Consider the following 20,626-nt stretch of genomic DNA (forward strand, 5'->3'; position numbering starts at 1 on the left):
ACGCACTTGTTCAATATTGGCATCAGCTACGGCTGCAGATGGACACCCGGATCTTTCCTCATCCTTCATGCGATCCCTTTTGAACTGTTCAATCCACTGGTAAACACTTCGCTGTGGCAAAAACATTGTCCCCGTATTGAGCTGAAAGTCTTCTATGAATTTCCGCTCCTGGTACATCCTCAGACCACACACACAAAAAAAAATTATGGAATGCTGTTCTTCCTTGGTGCAAACAGAGAGTGGTGTGGCCATCTTTATGTTGGAACAGCGCAAGCTGTACTGATCTAGCGGCTGGTGAGCAAACAATGCCATAAAGCCAACCTAAAGACAATTAGAGCATAATTGCAGATACTTATTGACTTGCCTACGTTCAATAACAATATGGAATACTTATACGTACATTTAATATTCAAAAAGACATGGGTGAAGTGTTTGAAAAGATCTCACCAGCTCAAACACACGTGCAGCATTATTATTACATTCCTGGCATTAAAAAGTCAGAAACAAAATTAAGCTAGACCACTTGATTTCCTTAAATGAAAGAAATGTTTCCAGGTTAATCTCTTCTTAGTGAGAATTTTTCTTCCTTGATGCCATCCTTGGTGATAATGTTGATATAAATTCCATCACCCGTGTAAATGTCTCTCTCAGCTGCAGCAATGAAACCATCCTTCACGATACACAACGCTCTTTCGATGGGTACAGGAGCAGGAGTTACATTTTCCATGTTCTTGAAACCAATCTGAAACAAAATCAATGCAAAGCAATTAACTAGAGTAAAATATACAAGAGTCTGTGGTAAACAAATGAATTATTTCCCATGCCATAACCCTAGAACTGACAGCTGTCAAATTTTTTCTGCTGTAGTGAATAATTTTTTTACACGTTTCAATTTCTTGCCATAGTGCCATCAGTTCGTTAACAGAAAGCATGACATGCAATTATTCGTCAACCTCGATATGCACAGCAGTTGCGAGTTCAGTTTCATCATTGTGTACAATATTGGGCATCATTACTTCAAAATAAATTACGGCAGTTTCCTGTCTGTCAATTGTATGCCAATGATACGCTTTGTAAATAAACCATCATGCTCTATGCTTAGCTGCTTGTACAGCATCTCATACCTTAGTTTTCTGTTGATGTGTGAGTTATTAACTGTTGTGTGTTTGAATAATAATAATAATAATAATAAAAATTATTATTATCTGCACAGAAATTGTTATGAATTAGAAATTAATTTCACCTGAAATATAACATCTTCACCTTGAAGGATTGGTGCTGTTGATCACATGCTACTATATTTACCCCCCCCCCCCCCCCCCCCAATATTTTGAACAACATAGTTCTTGGACAATTGAAACTTTGTATAGTGCATTTCAGATACATTACTGACATGTTCTATATTTAGCTTATTTTTAAATGCTTTATATTTGTGTATGCATGATATAATTTCATCCTTTATTTCTAATTTTTCTAGGCCTATGTCTTTTGAACTGACTGTACATTTCAGAGGTCTCAATGAATACAGAAAATTTGTTTTAGCTTTTTTCAATAATATATAATACTTCACCATTTTCTTTCATAATATAGCAGATCTGTTTTTAAACCTTAAATGTGTAATATCTGCCCAAGATGGCCGTCACTACAGTATTGAACACTGCCACTTCTAGGGTTAAGATATCAGGAGGATAGCTATAGTATTCGGCATGAAAGGCTATATACTAAAAAGCAAATATCGCTTCCCTATTCTCTTTTTTTAATGGCTCATCACTGCTGTCAACTTGACTAGATACATATCGAGATTAGGAGACATAACCATTAACAAATTAAGCTCAACGTAATTATCAATACTGGAGGTTCCCTTACCCACGTACATGATCAATCAAGATATTCATAATTAAGTCAGTTTTCAAGCTCAATTAAGGAAATAAACACCCTCACTCAATTTAATGTTATATATTTCTGCATTTATTTTGATATACTATAATCATATTCTTGCCTATAATTCAGCTCCCTTCTTGAAATTTGCTATTCCTTGTCAGACTGAAGTTAAACCACACTGTAATAACACACACAAGCAAGTATATCAGTTCTTATGCCGTAAGTCAATATGAATACACAAAGGCTAAGTCGGCAAACCGTACCAAAGTCGTGACAAGACAAGGCTAGGTTAGGTTAGGTTAAGTTAAGTTGATAACAAAATTTCCTTCCATTTCAATTGAATCGATCTTTATAAAGAAGGTAACGTTGCTTGCTTTCCTTTTTGGACGAGTTCTTGCAGATTTTCTTGCTTCTTATACATTTCAACTGAAATGAAATGGCGTATGGCTTTTAGTGCCAGGAGTGACCGAGGACATGTTCGGCTCACCAGGTGCAGGTCTTTTGATTTGACTCCCGTAGGTGACCTGCGCGTCATGATGAGGATGAAATGACGATAAAGACAACACTAGTGGTGGGGACGGAGCGAGTAGAACTGTAGAGTAACTCGGTTCTTCAGGTTTACGTGACGTCACAGCGGAGCACCCATTCAACTCGAATACTCCGCACAGCGCTGCGAGTGCTCCGGTAAACCTTCCAGCCAGGCTACACTCGTAACACCACTGTGCCTGTTGTTCAGACTCCAGACCGGGACGTCTGTTCTATTTGTGTTTCCTTATCCTACACATATCCTTGTTTAAAGTTATAGCTCTATATTTTCTACCGATATATGTAATAGGAAAGAAGCAATAATGCCGTGAAAGTCCTCCCAAGCATGGCGGTATTTTACTAGCAGTCCAGGTAGGAAATCCGCTACTTGTAAAATTTGCAATCAAATCTATCGTACAGGTGGAGGAATGTCAAATTTGTGGAATCACATAAAACGGGCGCATCGTAAGGACATGGTACAAATACAGTTGCACATCGTGAAAGTAATTCCATTCCTACGTACGGATGAGACAGTGCAGGAAAAAAATAAGTTGCATAGGAGTTTGGCTATTCTTGTATGCGAAGACATGAAATCACTGAGGGTTGTAGAGGATAGAGCCAGACCTGTAGCGTAGATCCTTTCCAACAGAACAAAAAAGAACTAGGCCACCATAGCTCAACGGGTAGAGCTAGCAACGCGGACTCGGGAGGTTGTGGGTTCGAATCCCACTGGTGTCCGGTTGGCCATTTTTTTCTGTACTTAACATCTCTTCGACACGTACTAAATGTACGTAACACGACCTAATAGGTTGAAAGTCGATTTCGATTACAAAGCGGTCGTGAAAATTCAATATTCATTTGCGCATAAGTGAACTTGCTCTTGCTTACCTTAGCGTATCTGCTACATCTGTGCCCGCATAGGAGGTGTTTTCATGTGCTGAACAAATTCTTTTAGACCGAAGGTCATCGCTTTCTGCAAAAAGAGCTGAAAATCTGATATTTCTGAATGGAAATTCCTCCTATATAACACCTGTTCCATGCAATACAGAACACTAACGGTACTTCCCATACTGTCTGTGTACAACGTGTTGTGTCTTGATTTTAATGCTTGTCACAAGATGAATTGAGTTCATTTGTATACTTTACTTATTTCCATTACCAATGTTATTTTAACGGATTTTTCATTTAACTCCTCACCACATAGTTATAAATGAAATGTTTGACATTATATGAGTTTAGGCACATTACAAAGCACTATATTTCATTTCGTCGTCCACCTCTGTGGTGTATTGGTTAGTGTGATTAGCTGCCACCCCTGGCGGTCCGGGTTCGATTCCCGGCTCTGCCACGAAATTTGAAAAGTGGTACGAGGGCTGGAACGGGGTCCACTCAGCCTCAGGAGGTCAACTGATTAGAGGTGGGTTTGATTCCCACCTCAGCCATCCTGGAAGTGGTTTTCCGTGGTTTCCCCACTTCTCCTCCAGGCAAATGCTGGGATGGTACCTAGCTTAAGGCTCCAGTCTCCCCCCCCCCGCAAGGCCCCTGTTCAGCATAGCAGGTGAGGCCGCCTGGACGAGGTACTGGTCATCCTCCCCAGTTGTATCCCCGACCCAGAGTCTGAAGCTCCAGGATACTGCCCTTGAGGCGGTAGAGGTGGGATCCCTCGCTGAGTCCGAGGGAAAAACCAGACCTGGAGGGTAAGCAGATTAAGAAGGAAAGAAAGATTTCGTTTCCTCAGTTATCACATTATGGAATATAGTACGTTTATCCAAATGCATTAATATTTATTGTATTTATTTACCGGTATTCATTTGTATGCTTATTTGTTTATTTATGTCTACTTGATATGCCTCATATTAAGCCCATTTGTAATTACACTGTGTGTTACGTTATGTGTTAAATTTATATTACATTATAAAAATTGTGCAAGTAACTAATAATAGAAAGTACCACTGATAATAATTGATAATCTTCTTTATAAATGCAAACTGTAGCTTAGAAGGTCAGTATAAAATTTAAATTTACCACTATAAAGTTGTACTCGGTTTAACCGAGTAATGACGTCACAGTACTTGCTCCGAACTGAATCGCTCCGTCCCCACCACTAGACAACACATACACCCAGCCCCCATACCAGCAAAATTAACAAATGATGGTTAAAATTCCCGATCCTGCCGGGAATCAAACCCGGGACCCCTCTGACCAAAGGTCAGCAGGTTAACCATTTAGCCATGGAGCCGGAGTGTCAGAAAGTTTTAGAATTTTACGGAAGTGACGAATTCCATATCTAATGGCTGAGTGAATAGCTAAAATTTCTGCAGTAATGATAGATGTCTCCTGAGGTAAGGAGTACTTTCTTGACATCTGAGATGCAACACAGAAGAATGCATAACCCACGTCCGTTGAGGTCCTGGATCCGTCAGTATAAATATGAACAAAACTGGGCCATGTGGTATTGAGGAAAGCTGATAGAAACACTGTTCCATGGTAAGAAGAATATGGAAGGTGTAAATATAAGAAGTTTGTACTTTTGTTGAAATACAGGTACAGGGAGTCTTTCAGACCGAAGTATGAGGGGAATCAAGTGTTGGAAATTCTTGAAGCTTTCATATAATAATGTAGTCCGGTGTTTTGATTAGCTCTATTGTATTGAACATTACTGTGTTCATTATCCACTATTTACAAAGTGAGTTTGAGCAGGTATAGGAGACACACTAGCTAATAATAACAGGTCATTGTGGGAGGAGGGAGTAGTAGAAAGGGGAAGCGCTCCTGCGATCAGAAAGCAGGTTTCTGTGTTACGTCACGCTCGAACAGCCAATGACCGCGAGTTGGCCGTTGTGGGTAACCTGTTATATACTAACCTTGATATAAAAAATAACTGTTTTACAAGCATTGCAAAAGATTTCTTGATTGTACATTTTTATTTTAGTAGCAGTTCTCTGCAATAAGTAACTACAGTATCATCTAGTTCCACTTTCCACATTACTTTGATAAACGTAAACATATGAAATTCGACACAAAATAATTATTGTTGCAAAAATAAAGTTCCCAGGAGGGAACGAAATTTAATTTCACAGATTGCGATTATTAAATTATTCAAGTTCTTTACACCTTATAAATATTGAAATTACCACTGTTTCACCCCAGTATAGCAGCGGCATCATTGGTTGCATTGCCACGCTTTTCCAAAATGCCGGTGGCTAATGCACCACTGAGGCACCATCGAGCCTTCCAGTGAGTATTGATACCCACCCTCCTGAGAAGAAATGGATGTAGAAGCACCGGGATGGCCTGTCTATTTGAAGACAGCCATGTATGAAGATGTGGAAACTGTCTTTGTCCTTTCAGTGTTTTTACGTTTGTCTTTGTCTCCCCTTTCTACTACTCCCTCCTCCCACAATGACCTGTTATTGTGTGTCCTATTAATACTTCTTAAGTATTTGAAACTTTCTAGTTCTCCTCCAGTTCTCGGCCAGTATCCAGTATTCAGGAGATAGTAGGTTTGAACCCCACTGTCGGCATCCCTGAAAATGGTTTTCCGTGGTTTCCCATTTTCACACCAGGCAAATGCTGGGGATGTACCTTAATGTACGGCCGCTTCCTTCCTACTCCTAGCCCTTCCCTGTCCCATCGTCGCCATAAGACCTATCTGTGTCGGTGCGACATAAAGCAACTAGCAACAACAACAAGTTCTCCTCCAAGCATTACATCTACTGTGAGTCCATCTTCTCCTTCTTGTCAACAGACTCACTTACCTTCACACTGAACTTCATCTCATACTGTTGCACTGCTTTCTGCCAATGCATTCAACAGCTTCTATAGTGTCTCCTCTTTTTTCTTCTTCTTATTCTTATTTTATAGTCTCATTGGACCATTTCAGTCATCATCTTCTGTTCATCTTTTTTTGATAGGTTTTCTTTCTGAATTGCCCAGTAGCTTTTCATACGTCATCTTTTCTGTTGTTCCTATCTCTAAATACTCTTTTCATTGTATGTTTGTCTGTTTTTGGTTTAAATCTTATTTTTATGTTTTTCAGTTTCTTCAAATTTTCTGTTTTTTATTTTGTTTTGCAAATCATCCAGAGTTATTTCTAGCTCTTCCATATCCTCTCTAATTTCCTTAATCTATCCTCCTTGTTGCTTCAGATTCCACAGTTTCTCTATAATTTTTCTTGGTTATCTGGTTTCTAGTGCGCTCATAATGTGACAAAAAAAAAAAAAAAAAAAAGAGAGAGAGAGAGAGATCCTCTTCTTTTGTATAGTATCTGTGATGGGCTCCAGTTCTCTGTACACCACTTCTTTGGCACTATCCACCACTGTCCATCTTTTTTATATTTTTTATTTATACATGTCCTTGCTATTCTTCTCTCTACTTTTAGCATTTTATCAATTCAGTTTCTCTGAGTGACCTTAAAAATAGTTTTGCTTCTGTATGTCACCTCTGGCTGAAGCACCATCTTGTAATGTTTTAATTTTGTTTTGATCGATTTTGTATTTTGTAATTTTATCACTTTTCTTCCTTTCATCACCATTGTTCTTTTACCCTTGTCCTTGCTTATTTTCGTACCCCACTCCTGTATGTAGACCATGTTCATTTTTGAGCTTTTATCATTTTATTAGTGCTTTCTTGCCATACAGGTTTCTCGTCCAAATTGTATGTTATAATTTCTCCTAGGTATTTAAACTGTTTTACTATTTTTTTACTTCCCTGTTATTTACTGTTATGTGGTTTATTACTAGTGGATCTGCTACCATTAACTCAGTCTTTACAAATGATATCTGGAGTCCAATTTTTTGGGCTATATTTTGTAGACTTTTCAGTTGATTTCTATCTTCTTGAATGTTATTAGCTAATAATGCCAAGCTGTCCGCAAATCCCAAGCAGTTTAAGTTTATTTGATCTTTCTTGGTTGCAATGTTTATGTTCTTAGGATTTTCCTCCTCTTTATTACACCTTACCAGTATTTGCAAACACCACTGCCTTCATCCCCTATTCGCCAGTCCCCTCCACTGTGGCTGTTCTCATCCATCAGAACAATGAAAAGTATGAGAAAAATAACAAAAAACCTAAAATGAAAAACTTCCTCAGCTTATCCCACTTATTTCTGGGGTCGCTGAAATTACCCAGATTCATTTGGGTTTGGCTGGGGATTTAAGATCGGATGCCCTTCCTGACACCACGTGATTTTAGAAATAAAAATCTCAACCTAGGATTCGAACCTCAGCTAAGTCACCGAGCTAATCGCGCCCCCAACCAAAATTCTAAAATTCAACGTAAATATCTGCATTTTATGCAAAAACAGTGCAAATGATTGTTTTTTCTAGTACTATTGTTACACACACAATTTTTCGGTGAGTCTAGTATTAACGGAAACAATAGAGTATCAACTTTTAGAACTTCCTCTATCACTGGACATTACGCTACTGACAAACTATACCACAGGTTACCTGTCTTCTTATTTAGGTTCAATAATATCCCACTCACCTGGTTGTCAAGAAGAGGCTGTAACAAGGCACCAGCTGAACCTCCAGCTCTGAAGTTAGCTCGTTCACAGTGGCCGACAGGGTCATAGCTGAAGACGCAACCTTTGCCGTCAGCGTCAAGGCCAGCCAGAATGTTGGATACATAATAAGGGAAGAACCTCTTGTAGTACAGCATAGTTGACAGCATCTGGGCCACAGCTGGTGTTGGCATAGGTTTCTGGTGCTCGTACAGGTACATCTAAAAATTACATTTTTAGAGCAGATGAGCAAAATGTTCACGAGTGATGATGCAATATTTTCTCTAAATAGAGTAATACCTCAATAGATCAAAAACCTCTATAAGTGGAAGTTTTAGTCTGATCCCTTCCACTTCAGGACAAAAGCTTTGATAATTTGAAGAAAAAATTTGATAAATCAATATTTTTTTTAGGGTGTCAAGCAGAAATTTGACCTTTGCAATTTAAATTCTGACAATCAGAACCTCTGTAATTCAAAGTCAAGGAAACAACTTCTGTTCTATTTTCATTAAAACATCAATTTTTATATCAGTTATCAGATTATGATTTTGGTTCGACAGGAATTAGAACGGGAGCCTATGGACAATTATGCACAGTGGTGGTGATTATTGTTTTTAAGGGGAAGTACAACTGGGGGAAATTATTCCATTAACACTAATCAAAGAGAAAAAGTGAAAAGGGTTCAACACTTCGAAATATGAAGGTATCGGCCAAAAAAAAACAAGGGTATGAAAATGGTCTGTGTCAAGAAAGTGTGCTGTGACCACTGCTGTTTACTACTGTGGTGGGCAAAAATTGAGAAATAGATAAAAAAAGCTGGAGCAGACAGAAACGAGAGCATAGTTATTTGAAGATTATATTGCAATATAGGGTGAGAATGAACAACAGGTACAGAGTGGATTACAAACATGGAGTAAAGTTATTCAGCAGTGGGGTATGAAAATAAGCAAGGACAAGGGTAAAAGAACAATGGTGGTGACAAGGAGGAAAAGTGATAAAATTACAAAATAAGCCATTAGAAGTGTTTTAAATATCCAGGAAGAGTACTGTCACAGGATGGAACAGTAACTAAGCAAAGCAGCAACAGTGTACAACTTACAGGAAGATTCTATCACAGCATGAGAGACCTTTGTGGAATGAACAGGTACCAAGATGATGCAAAAGATGTTGTACAAAACCTATTTTGTCCCAGTTTTGACATATGGAGCAGAAACATTGGTTAAAACTGCCAGGCAGGAAAGCAAAATACAGGTAATAGAAATGAAGTTTCCGAGAAGCATGCTAAAAAAAACGAGGAAGGATCGTATAAAGAACACGGAGCTAGGACAGGCTGGAAATGGAGAATCTACAGTATAAAATAGAGAGAAACAGTCTGAAATGGCACAGTCATGTCAGAAGGAGAAAAGAAACATGAATTCCCAAGACCATTGCTTGAATGTACGGTGAATGGAAGGAATCCAAGAAGATCTCACAGAACATGAAGGAAGGAATGGAAAGATGTGTTCTTTATGTCTGAAGAGTATTCAGAGAGGAGAAGTGGAAGAATAGGCAGAAATAGAAGTCACTGATCCATTATCCTATCTAAAAGGGAGTCAGATATAGGAAGAGTAAAGAGGTAAGTACAAGATACTAGCAATTATATTACCTGCATACGAGCTTCTAGGACACGTGTTAATGTCAGCGTATCACACCAGCATCCCGAACAGCCAAGCACTGTTTTGTCAGATAACCTGAACAGTTTGGACTGGTCGCGAGTGTAGATTGAGAAACCAGCACTGAGCCGAGTGTCGGCTGCGATGATGGCATAATCATCTCCAGCTACTGCTACCACACTCCTGAAAGGAAATTACACACAACTTCTTAATAAACTTAATTTATTATTATAACTAACTGTAGTGCCCGTCATTGATGAGACAATCATATAACACGTGCAAAGTTTCCTAACTCCCCAGCTACATTCCGCCAATATTCAGGCATACTGTTTCACTCATGACACGGCAGCATTCCCATCTATTGGAGTTGAGTGGCAGCAGAAGAGACAAATCACATCACAACAATGGTCAATGTAATGTTATTTTTGATCAGTTTTATGAACTTTTGATATTGTAGACATTTAGTTTTGTTCTGACATCAAATATAAAGGGAGTCCTTCCTTCTTTCATGACTCCCTCTTGCCACAATCTTCATTCCTTTATGATCTTTTCTAATTTTTATAACCATCTTCACAATTTTCCTTGCTGATATGGATTGAAGACCACACGGTTATACACCTTAAGACAATCATGACAAAAACCATCGCCAGTTAACACAATTGAACAATATTTCTATGTTAGCAATGCTCAGCGTTGCTATGGACTAAGCAACAAAAGTCTAAATTCATCCACTCTATTACTGTAGTCAGTACGGTAAAACTGCATAAGACATAAATGACTGGAAAGTGTTTTCTTTATAACTTTTGCTACGTAGTACTTTTCGATAGGACCAATAACATAGGTAATGAAAAATTAAATTTTAGATGCCTTTCCCTAAACTACCATTTCATCTAGTGTGAATAAAATTATTTATAGTCGCCCAGTACAAATAAAATTATTTATAGCCTAGACTGTAGTGCTTATTCCCTGACGTTACATACCGATTTTCATTAAATTCTGTTCATTTTCTCATGGTTCGACGTTGATATGATCTTGGCAACAAAAATTGAAATTCATGAATTCCTCTGTTATCATAGCCGGTACAGTAAAAATGTATAAGACATAAATGATTGGAAATTTAATTCTATATGTCTTTAGTTAAGTAGTATTTATCGAAAGGACCAATAATAACACAGGTTTTTGAGAATTACATTTTAATAATAATATTTGCTTTACGTCCCACTAACTACTTTTACGGTTTTCGGAGACGCCGAGGTGCCGGAATTTAGTCCTGCAGGAGTTCTTTTACGTGCCACTAAATCTACCAACACGAGGCTGATGTATCTGAGCACCTGCAAATACCACCAGACTGAGCCAGGATCGAACCTGCCAACTTGGGGTCAGAAGGCCAGCGCCTCAACCGTCTGAGCCACTCAGCCCGGCAATTACAATTTAGACTTTCCCCTAAACTACCATTTCACTCAGCGAGAATAAAATTAGTTATAGTCTAGATAAGGGCCTCTCAAATGCCCAAAATCTAGTGTGCAAATTGAGGCGCAGAGTTCCTGTGCACAGTGCATCGGTCCCACTCTGCTCGGCTTGGACCAACACTTCATCTCTGGGCTACTCGGCTAAGCTTGGCTCGGACTTGGAGCGCTACGGAGCAAGTGAGGAAGAGGGAGGGAGACAGGCGTGAGGACAGAGAGAGACAGCACAATTGCTCCAAATTGAGGAGTGGGGGCCTGCACTCTGGTCAACCAAGCGAAGTCGTCTTTTGCACTGTGCACAGTGCATGCACCCTGATAGGCCCTGGTCTAGATTGTAGTGCACCATTCCCCAACTTAATATACCGGTACCGATTTTTATTAAATTCTCTTCAGCCATTTTCTTGTGATGTGCGTACATACATACAGACAGAGACGACAAAAAATTAAAAAGTTCATTTCCTTGCTACTGTGGGCACCTCAATACAGAAATACCATTTTTTCTAAATTCCGAGCAACGTACAGACAAAAAACTGTTATTTTATATATGTAGATTAGTTACTCTCTCATCAGAATATTAAGGATTGAAATAAGCAGGTGTGTGCATTATGGTGTGGAATTCTTTGAAAATTAGTAGATCAAACATGTTCTTAAACTGGCCTAATCATTTAGTCCCAGAATCCAGTGAGTGAGGTTCCACAAACCACTGATGGTCTGAACTAACTCAATTGACATTTGAGCATTGTTTAAAAATCAAGGTAGAAACAGACTTCCAAACTGCCATTTGTATTGATTTATATAAACTGGGTGCGATCTCAAAACCAGATTTTTTTTTTTTTTTTTTTTTTTAATACATATTGTTGCGCTATCTTGCTGACCCTGTATGGCTTGATAAAACATGACCAGTATGAACCAGTACCTTGGGAAAGGCTCGGAAGAGTATTTTGTTGAATGTACAATGGCAGTGCCACCTGAAAAAAAAAGAACAACCCTGTGGTACTTGTTTACAGCAAATGGATTCGTAACCAGCTGAGTCTAAGGTTTGGATCCAAAAGAATTGGAGATTACCACAAGAAGATGGACACGCCACATTTCATTCCATTAATGCATAATCTGCACAACACTCTGTTCACTCTTGTCATTCTCGACAAGCACCAACAATGGCAGATGTTGTCAACCACTGGAGTGACACGTGAAGCATGCGATAATGAACGTGTAACTGAGAACAGTGTGGAAAACTTAGACATCTCCTTAGGGGCTGGTAACAGTGGCAACATTAATAGGATTCCCGTAAGTTAACTCAAGATTAGTGGATTGTCCCTTTATAATAATAATAATAATAATAATAATAATAATAATAATAATAATAATAATAATAATAATAATAATAATAATAATAATAATAATAATATTTGTTTTACACCACACTGACTACTTTTACAGCTTTTGGAGATGCTGAGGTTGTGGAATTTTGTCACTTAGGAGTTCTTTTACGTGCCAGTAAATCTACCAACAAGAGGCCGACATATTTGAGCCTCTTCAAATACCATCGGACTGTGTCAGGATTGAACCCATCAAGATTGATTCCTTTGTATACCCCCATTAGTAGGGTTACCATATTTTGATGTTCACAAACTGGGATACTTTGAATTTTTAAACATAAAGACAAATTTTATTAATCACTATCATTAGGCTTTCAACTACAGTTGAAATATTTAATTTTAAATAAACACTAACAGTACATGCTTGAACTAACCATTCTTGGGCAGGCAGGGACAGCATTCTACTGCACATTTTTCCACCTATGAAATCAGATATTCCGCCTACCTTATTATCAAGAACTGTTAACATCATTACGCCAACAAGATTGAACTCAATTTAATTTTACTGGAACCATCACTTATATCACCAAGTATCAATCGACGTATTTGGCAAACTGTATTTTAACACATCATCATCACGTCAAGAAAGACTATTACCAATTTTACAGAACTATCTCATGTGATCAGTATCTTTTTTAACAGTATCAAATATCATGCTTAGAACATTCCAACATCATTTTTCAACATTTTAACTGATGCATTTGGTATTCCAAATTATTTTAATGAGTTTTTGTCTTTGTCCTTGTTCTTAATCTTAAAACTTTTCGGCTGATGATGTCTACAGGATAGATGAAACAGGTTCCGTTATTTTTAAGTGTTATTTAAATAAATAAATTTAAAAAAATTAGTATTGTAAAGGTAGAACATTTGACCATACCTTTTTGATTAAGTATATGTACGATAATACAGGCTTTATAATGAAATTTATTTTATGAATAGATTTTAGCTAGTCTATGTTAAAGGTGAATGTGTTATGAATATACATCAACACCACAAGATCAGTTGCAAAGAATGAAACAGTGTGAATTATTTTCGAGCAGCGGTTTCCATAAAATCCGGAACAAAACTATGAATTGGGTGGGACACCGGGACGTATGATAACACTACCCACTAGCGATGGTAATGCATTTCCTCATACTCTGTTATATTTTTAACTAGCTGATGTACCCGTGCTTCGCTACGGAATTCTACACTATATACAGAATTCTCGTAAGTAGTGTACACGTGAGTAAGATTGCATTAAATTGCAGAGCTCTTAACGTTACCCCAGAAACGCGATGGGGAGTCGCCATATGTCTTTTCTCATGTGAAGACTTGCCTACTATCAGTCACAATCAAGTTGGGGAGTTTTCATTATGATGATAGGCCCACTTGTCTACTGCCAGCCAGAATCAAGTTGGGCATTTTTCATTATTATGGCAGATGCTCACTCTCCACCTGCCTTTTTACATCCTCAGAAAGACTGTCTTTGTGGTTTTCCCAACTGAAGACAACAAAGGTCATTACAATGGCGTCAGTAGGAAGGTCACGATTAAGAGCAATGCTACCATATAAATACTTGATCAATTGAAAAACTGCATATTTTCTCACGTTTAACGAACAGTACTCCACTGTTGATCTAACAGTCCAAAGTTCCAGAGCTTGAATTACCAGGCCGCAGACAGTGGTGAACACTCCTCTCCCCTTATTTCGTTATGCACACTGCTCATTATAATGAGTGCCTCAGCGTAGGGATTTAATAGCTGGAATACTACAATGAAACAGTGTGTTACTTACCATTAATTATCAGCAAATTTATGAATTTATGAATGTCATGTTAAAGAAGAGAGTTATCTAACTCCCCAGCTACTTGCTGCCAATATTCAAGCAGGAGGTTATACTCGGTACGCAGCAGTAACCCCATCTATCGAAGATGAGAGGCAGCAGAAGACACAAAGCATATCACAACAAACAATGGTCTATCTAATGTTATTTTTGACCAATTTTATGAGCTTTCGATATTGTAGGCCTTCACATTTAGTGTTCTTCACACTCTGTGATATTAGGGCATCAAATGTAAAGCGAGTCCTTTCTTTCTTTCTTTCTTTCTTTTGAAGTGTCAGACCCCTTCCATTTTTTCTCCCTGATTAGTATTATATAGGGGATAGTTGCCTAGTTGTACTTCCTCTTAAAACAATAATCACCACCACCACCAGTCTTATCATAGTCGGTACGGTAAAACAGAATAAGACAAACGGTCAGAAATTGTATTCTCTTTGACTTATGTGGTAATTTTCAACAGGACCATTAACATAGGTAATTAAAAATTAAAATTTTAGGCGCCTCTCCTTAAACTACCATTATTTATAGCTTAGACTGTAGTTTCTTATTTCTCGACTTTACATACCAATTCTCATTAAATTCTGTTTACCTTTTTTTTGATGCCTCGGTGTTGATATGGACTTAGCAAACAAAAATCCAAATTCATGAATATCTCTGTTATCATAGCTGGTACGTTATAAATGATCGAAAATTTAATAATATATAACTTTCGTTATGTAGTATTTATCAATAGGACCACTAATAACAAATATTTGAGAATTACATTTTAGGCCTTCTCCTAAACTACCATTTCACTCTATTATTATTAACATAGATATAGAAGCACAAGAACTATAAAGAAGATTGAAGAAGGAACTCCACGCAACATGAATGCTCAAATTTTAACAAGTGTTTTAATATACATGTACCATATTTTAGTGTGTTTAACTTATTAAGTGTTTTATACTGTGCTTTATGTATTTTAATAAGTTTAATGTACTGAATATGTCCAATGTACACTCAATAGGTTTTAGTTTACTGCAGCATTCATTACCACATTGATCATAGATATTTTAACCCCACATAGACAAAACACTACTACAATATATTTTATTTTCATCCCCATTAGACATCCGGATGATCTAAACATAATAACATCTTTGTGATATTGTCTAATGGCTGTAATATAATAATGTACTAGCTGATGATTGCAGTAGAAGGCCGAAACCGGTACTAATGTAAATCTATTTATAATAAACAAGTATTGATAGGTGCAACACATTTGTCTGTATAGTACCATTTCACTCAGTGGGAATAAAATTATTTATGGCCTAAATTGTAGCGACTTATTCCCCGACTTTACATACCAATTTTCATTAAATTCCCTCCAGCCGTTTTCTCATGATGCATGTACATATATACAGACAGAAATTACGGAAAATAAAAAAGTGCATTTCCTGGTTACTGTGGACACGACCGATACAGAAATACCATTCTTTTTTAATTCTGAGCAATGTACAGACAAAACTCTTATTTTTATATATATATATATATAATTTATTTCCCCACTGTCGACAGCCCTGAAGATGGTTTTCTATTTTCACACACCAGGCAAATGCTGGGGCTGTATCTTAATTAAGGCCACAGCCGGTTCCTTCCCACTCCTAGACCTTTCCTATGCCATCGTCGCCATAAGACCTATCTGTGTCAGTGTGATGTAAAGTGAAATGATTTTTTAAAAATAGTTTATATCTATTGTTTTTTTTTAGATGCTCCGTGCCTCTAATCCTTCACCTCTTAACTTGAGGGAGGTCCATGTTTCTGTACCGGCTGGTACACCTCTACGCCGCACATTTGAATTTTCCGCCTTAAAGTACTTCTCTACTGGAGAAACTCTGAACTTTAAAAACTGAATCAACTCAACAGTCTCTCAGAAGATGTCACTGTGTGTTTTTCGATTTGTTTTTGTTTTTCATTGATCAAGAAGTGTGGATATTCGCTTATAGATGTCACTCCCCAAAAAACTATGATCATGCACCCTGGTGCGAAGTGAAGGAACTTTGAAGAAATTTTGTATTCATAAGTTTTTGTTTTTACTAAATTTCGTTCTTTCATTGGTGGGTTGGCAATATCAATCCTTTCTTTCCACCTGTTTTGAACTTAACCAATCAGTAATTTCTGTAATTAATTTTCCCACCAATCATAGGTTTCTTCTTCAATGTTGACGTGTAACTTTTAGCCGACCAATAAACTCCTGTGGGTGTGTCTTAATTATTCACGCAAGGTCTCGAATCTTCCACGAGGGTGTGAAAACTGCTGATTTTCTTGTCTCTGGGCCACTCGAACAACATCTAGCCCAGTGTATGGAAGTGTAGCAGGGGGCGGGTAGCGCCTCTTTCTTCGGGCAGCAGCTCTTCAACAAGGTAATGGCTGTTTAACATCTTTATTTCTTGCTAGCTAAGCAGTTTAACCCGCGGGGCAGGTCTGAAACCTTTAATATGTAACCTATATCTTGAAACATGTAAACCTTCTTTACAGTCTTTGTAAAACTTCATCTTTAACTGTAATTTGGGGATATAGAGTGCTTTACCCTCTCGAGCTCCCCTTCATTTTGAGTCGAGGTGACTACGTTTTCGTAACTGATTTTCTAATGTGTTAAAATTTTTCTTATACGAGTCACCTCCATAGTATAGGAATATCCCCTGTTTAATCGGCCTAGCGCCACTTAGGTTTTAACAAGCTTTCATGTAGGAGTGCAAGTTCACGCCTCCATCCTCTTTGGCATTGAGGGCCATTTAAATTAACCCATTATTTTTCTATTAAGGCCCAGTAGGCTGGGTATTAGGTATCCCTGTTTCATTGTAACTTGTGTGTAAAAGCCTGGTATTGCCTTTAATAGGCTTGAAAAATTGAGAGCGAATCAGCTCTTTCTGATGTAGTGTAAATGCCTCTAGGAGGCCCGACATGGTGGTTGGAGCTAATGCTCCTTGTATGAAGGGGTTTTTCTGCCCTTTGATCAAATGTGTGCCTTGGTAAAGTTGGGCTAGTTGCCCAAGGATTTTGAAATTTGGGGCTCGAAGCCCGGAACTTGTAAAGGCCCCGAAACTTGTGCTTTCGTTTGTAAAATTATACCTTGTTACCTGATTATTGGATTGTACTTGTTAATTTTTTCTTCGAATTCTATGTGAATATTGTTAAATTTTGTCATTTTCAAAAATATAACCTTTAATGAAATTTTAATTCATCTTTCGGCTTTGTAGTTAGACCCATTCCAGCCCGCACCTTCTTTCACCTCTGCTGTTCCACAGATACCTCGGAACAGTTTCAAACTCTCAGTTTCATAGAAGTTTTTGTTAAAATTTCAACGACCAATTAAATTGCCACCAACATTACATAAAATATTCAAAGCTGATAATGCAATAATGCTTCTGTTACACGTCTTATGATATTTGAGCCAATGACATAAATGCTGATGCACCTTAGAATAATATTAACAATATTTTAATGTTATGCTAACGCTCTGTACATGGAAATTCCTTTCCACAGCGCCTAGTGCAGAGCGAGAGTGGTTGATTTGTAACTGTAGAAAGACCAGCCGGCATGTGGCAACACAACACTTCTGCACCTTGCTCGGTGCCACGCGCTAAAAGCTATCAGAATACACAGACGGTTTTAACAGAACTGTAAAGTGCGAATAGGTGCGTCAGGAAAGCATTACAAAGATCTCTCTTATCATTTTTGTGCTTTTTTTTTTGGAAAACCATTAATCAAAAAGGTATTGATATGAATTCCTCTTTGATGACTGAAGCGTGACATATCATTATGATGGTGTAAGTCAAATACTCTATTACCATACTCTTCTTATAACAGAGAAAATAGTTATTAGCAGTCCATTATTTATGTCATCCAACCTACCTCTTTCGAAAATTAGTACTGTTCTAGTGCTTGAAAATTCAGACTGACTTTTATTAACCTGGCATTACTCGCTAGGTCTTTACATGCACAGTTACTTGCTACTGAGCACAGCGCTCACCTTTATGTTTAAAGGCCAAAATATGCCCAAGATGGAGATATTTTTAATACGTCAATTTCAGACAGTTATTTATTTAAGAACACGAGCGAGTAACGTGACCTCGCCTGTTAACGCACTACGGCTATGGAACCCAGCTCTGCATTCGGGAGATGCGTGGGTTCGAACCCCACCATATGCTGTCCTGAGAATTGTTTTCGACGGTTTCCCATTTACACTTCCAGACAAATGCTTATACAGTTCCTATTCATAGGCCATAGCTGACATATCTCCTTACCAACTTTCATTCACCATCATTCATTTCATCTTGATTAGCTCCTCAACTGAGGTTGGCAATAGGAAGGACATCCAGCCATAAAACATGAGATATAAATTCATCTCGCCTCATCTCCGACCCCGTATGAAAAAATGGGATTAAGGGGTCGACAAACAATTTATTTAGGAACACGAATACTTAAATTTAAATAAATTTGAAATACAATCCAGCATAATACGAAACATTTTACGCAGTCGGTCATTACTTTTGTTGCTATCAGCATCTTACCTGGAACACTGTTTGCAAATTTTGTTTCCGGGTTCGAACATTTGCAGCGGGAGCATGGAGGCCCCACTTGGTAATTCCATCCTTTCTAAAAACAAATGGAATACAGCCTTCGATCAATGAAAGTGCCTCTTCTTCCTCAGAATCTGCAGATGCTCTGTTTCAGGGTTATGATCACTTTCATAAACCTCATCTGTTTCATTACCTTCACTTTCGGTTTTCAAGTTCACTTCCTCCACCATCGTTTCACCCAACCACAGAAGTATCTGATCAGTGAATGCCATTATAACTTGTATAAATTCATTAATAACAGTCACAGTACGAACATTTCACATTAAACACAAGCATAAGACAAAGTCTGACTTATTACAATGTGAGTAACACTGTTACACCGCTCACAAACATGCACTGTCGTGCCAAGTAATGAATTGAGGGACTCGGTTTTCAAAGATAATGGATATAACTGACACCTCCCATTCCTAACAATCTGTTTGAAAGGTATATTGAGTTTGAAAAGTAGAGGTGTTGTAATATTCCAACAACAAGCAATATACTAGAGGTAAGCACCGCGCCCACCATGCGAGTAACCTCAGGTTAAAATGAAGCACTGCTGTGTCCGCTTTAAGACTCTTTAGAACTCTTACTGTAATGCCAATCAGTGCCAGGAACTGTGCCAGTTGTCATTTTTGATAGTACCATATCCACCTTTCTGTTATCTCAGTTAAGTCTTCTTTGTGATAACTTTCACGCTGGATAGATGTAATAATAATAACAATTTAATTGTGCTGGAGTTGGTAACGGCTTATGATTAACATTATTGACGGGAATGAGATCACTTGCCACTTTACGCTGGCCAAAAGGAATGCAAATAGCTACTTCAGAAATGAAAATGGCGTGTAATACTCTTCATTAGGTTATAAAAGTAAATGTAGTTCTTGGGGCAGGATGGTAGACATTGCAATGAATACCTCTCCTCAGACACATTCCAAGTAAGATTCCATTAATTCCCACTTACTTATAACATTAGAAATATCTTGTCTCTAGGGCTGGAATTTTCCCGAAGTTTTACTATTATTGTTCTGAACAAATTCCACTTTAACTCCTTAAAAACTATACCTTACCCAAGGTATTTCTGGGGTTGCCGGCTGGAGCCACCTTAACTATTTCTGGTGCCCTTCCCAACGCCATATTATTATTATTATTATTATTTTAGATGAAAATCTCAACCCAGATTCGAACGTCCCCAATTTCTTTAAACTCCTTATCGTAGAATATCACGGAAGGTTAGTCTTCTTCAGTCAGATTACTCTGAATCTTCTGATTGATGCGCTTCGGCGGGCAAGTAGTGAGAGGCGAATCCCGACATCATCTTTACATTATTTCGCTTTGGAGGATAGAGGTTATGTTTCAACGTACTTTCGACGATCAAGAATTGAATATACTTATCAGTTTAATTATTACTATAATTAGTACTAAATATAAAACTTCCTTTCTCCGACAGCTAATACATTGTCTATTCCCGGCGAAAGCAGGGACGACTATGATTAGACTCAATTTCTAATAACTTAAAAATCGCGTTGATCACTCACCCTCCGTTATCAGCATAAGGTTGAAAATGTCTCTCACTAGGTACTTGGACGTGATAATCCTTCGGGCCATTAATGTCAAAGAGAGACACAGCCATAGTTGGTACAGCAACAGTGCACTTCAGCAAAAATATCAAATGATATTACAAGTTACAAGTGTACGCTGACTAACGTGACATTCAAGTTTTCATATATACGAACGATTCTCCATTGTCTTCAAGTCGAGTAAGCAATACCAACCGAATTAAACTGCCAATTTACAA

General features: G+C 37.9%; 1 protein-coding gene across 1 annotated transcript; it reads right to left on the reverse strand.

Moving 5' to 3' along the window:
• Positions 1–387: 387 nt before the first annotated feature.
• Positions 388–20,574, reverse strand: Prosbeta6 (proteasome beta6 subunit). The gene is made up of 4 exons (XM_067156864.2): positions 20,367–20,574; positions 9,555–9,744; positions 7,894–8,130; positions 388–742 (listed from the first exon to the last, which is right to left on the reverse strand). Exons 1-4 carry the CDS (start codon positions 20,459–20,461, stop codon positions 557–559), a joined length of 708 nt encoding a protein of 235 aa, XP_067012965.1. The 5' UTR covers positions 20,462–20,574; the 3' UTR covers positions 388–556.
• Positions 20,575–20,626: the final 52 nt, after the last annotated feature.

The sequence above is a fragment of the Anabrus simplex genome, chromosome 13 (assembly GCF_040414725.1).
Source record: "Anabrus simplex isolate iqAnaSimp1 chromosome 13, ASM4041472v1, whole genome shotgun sequence".
NCBI lineage: Eukaryota > Metazoa > Arthropoda > Insecta > Orthoptera > Tettigoniidae > Anabrus > Anabrus simplex.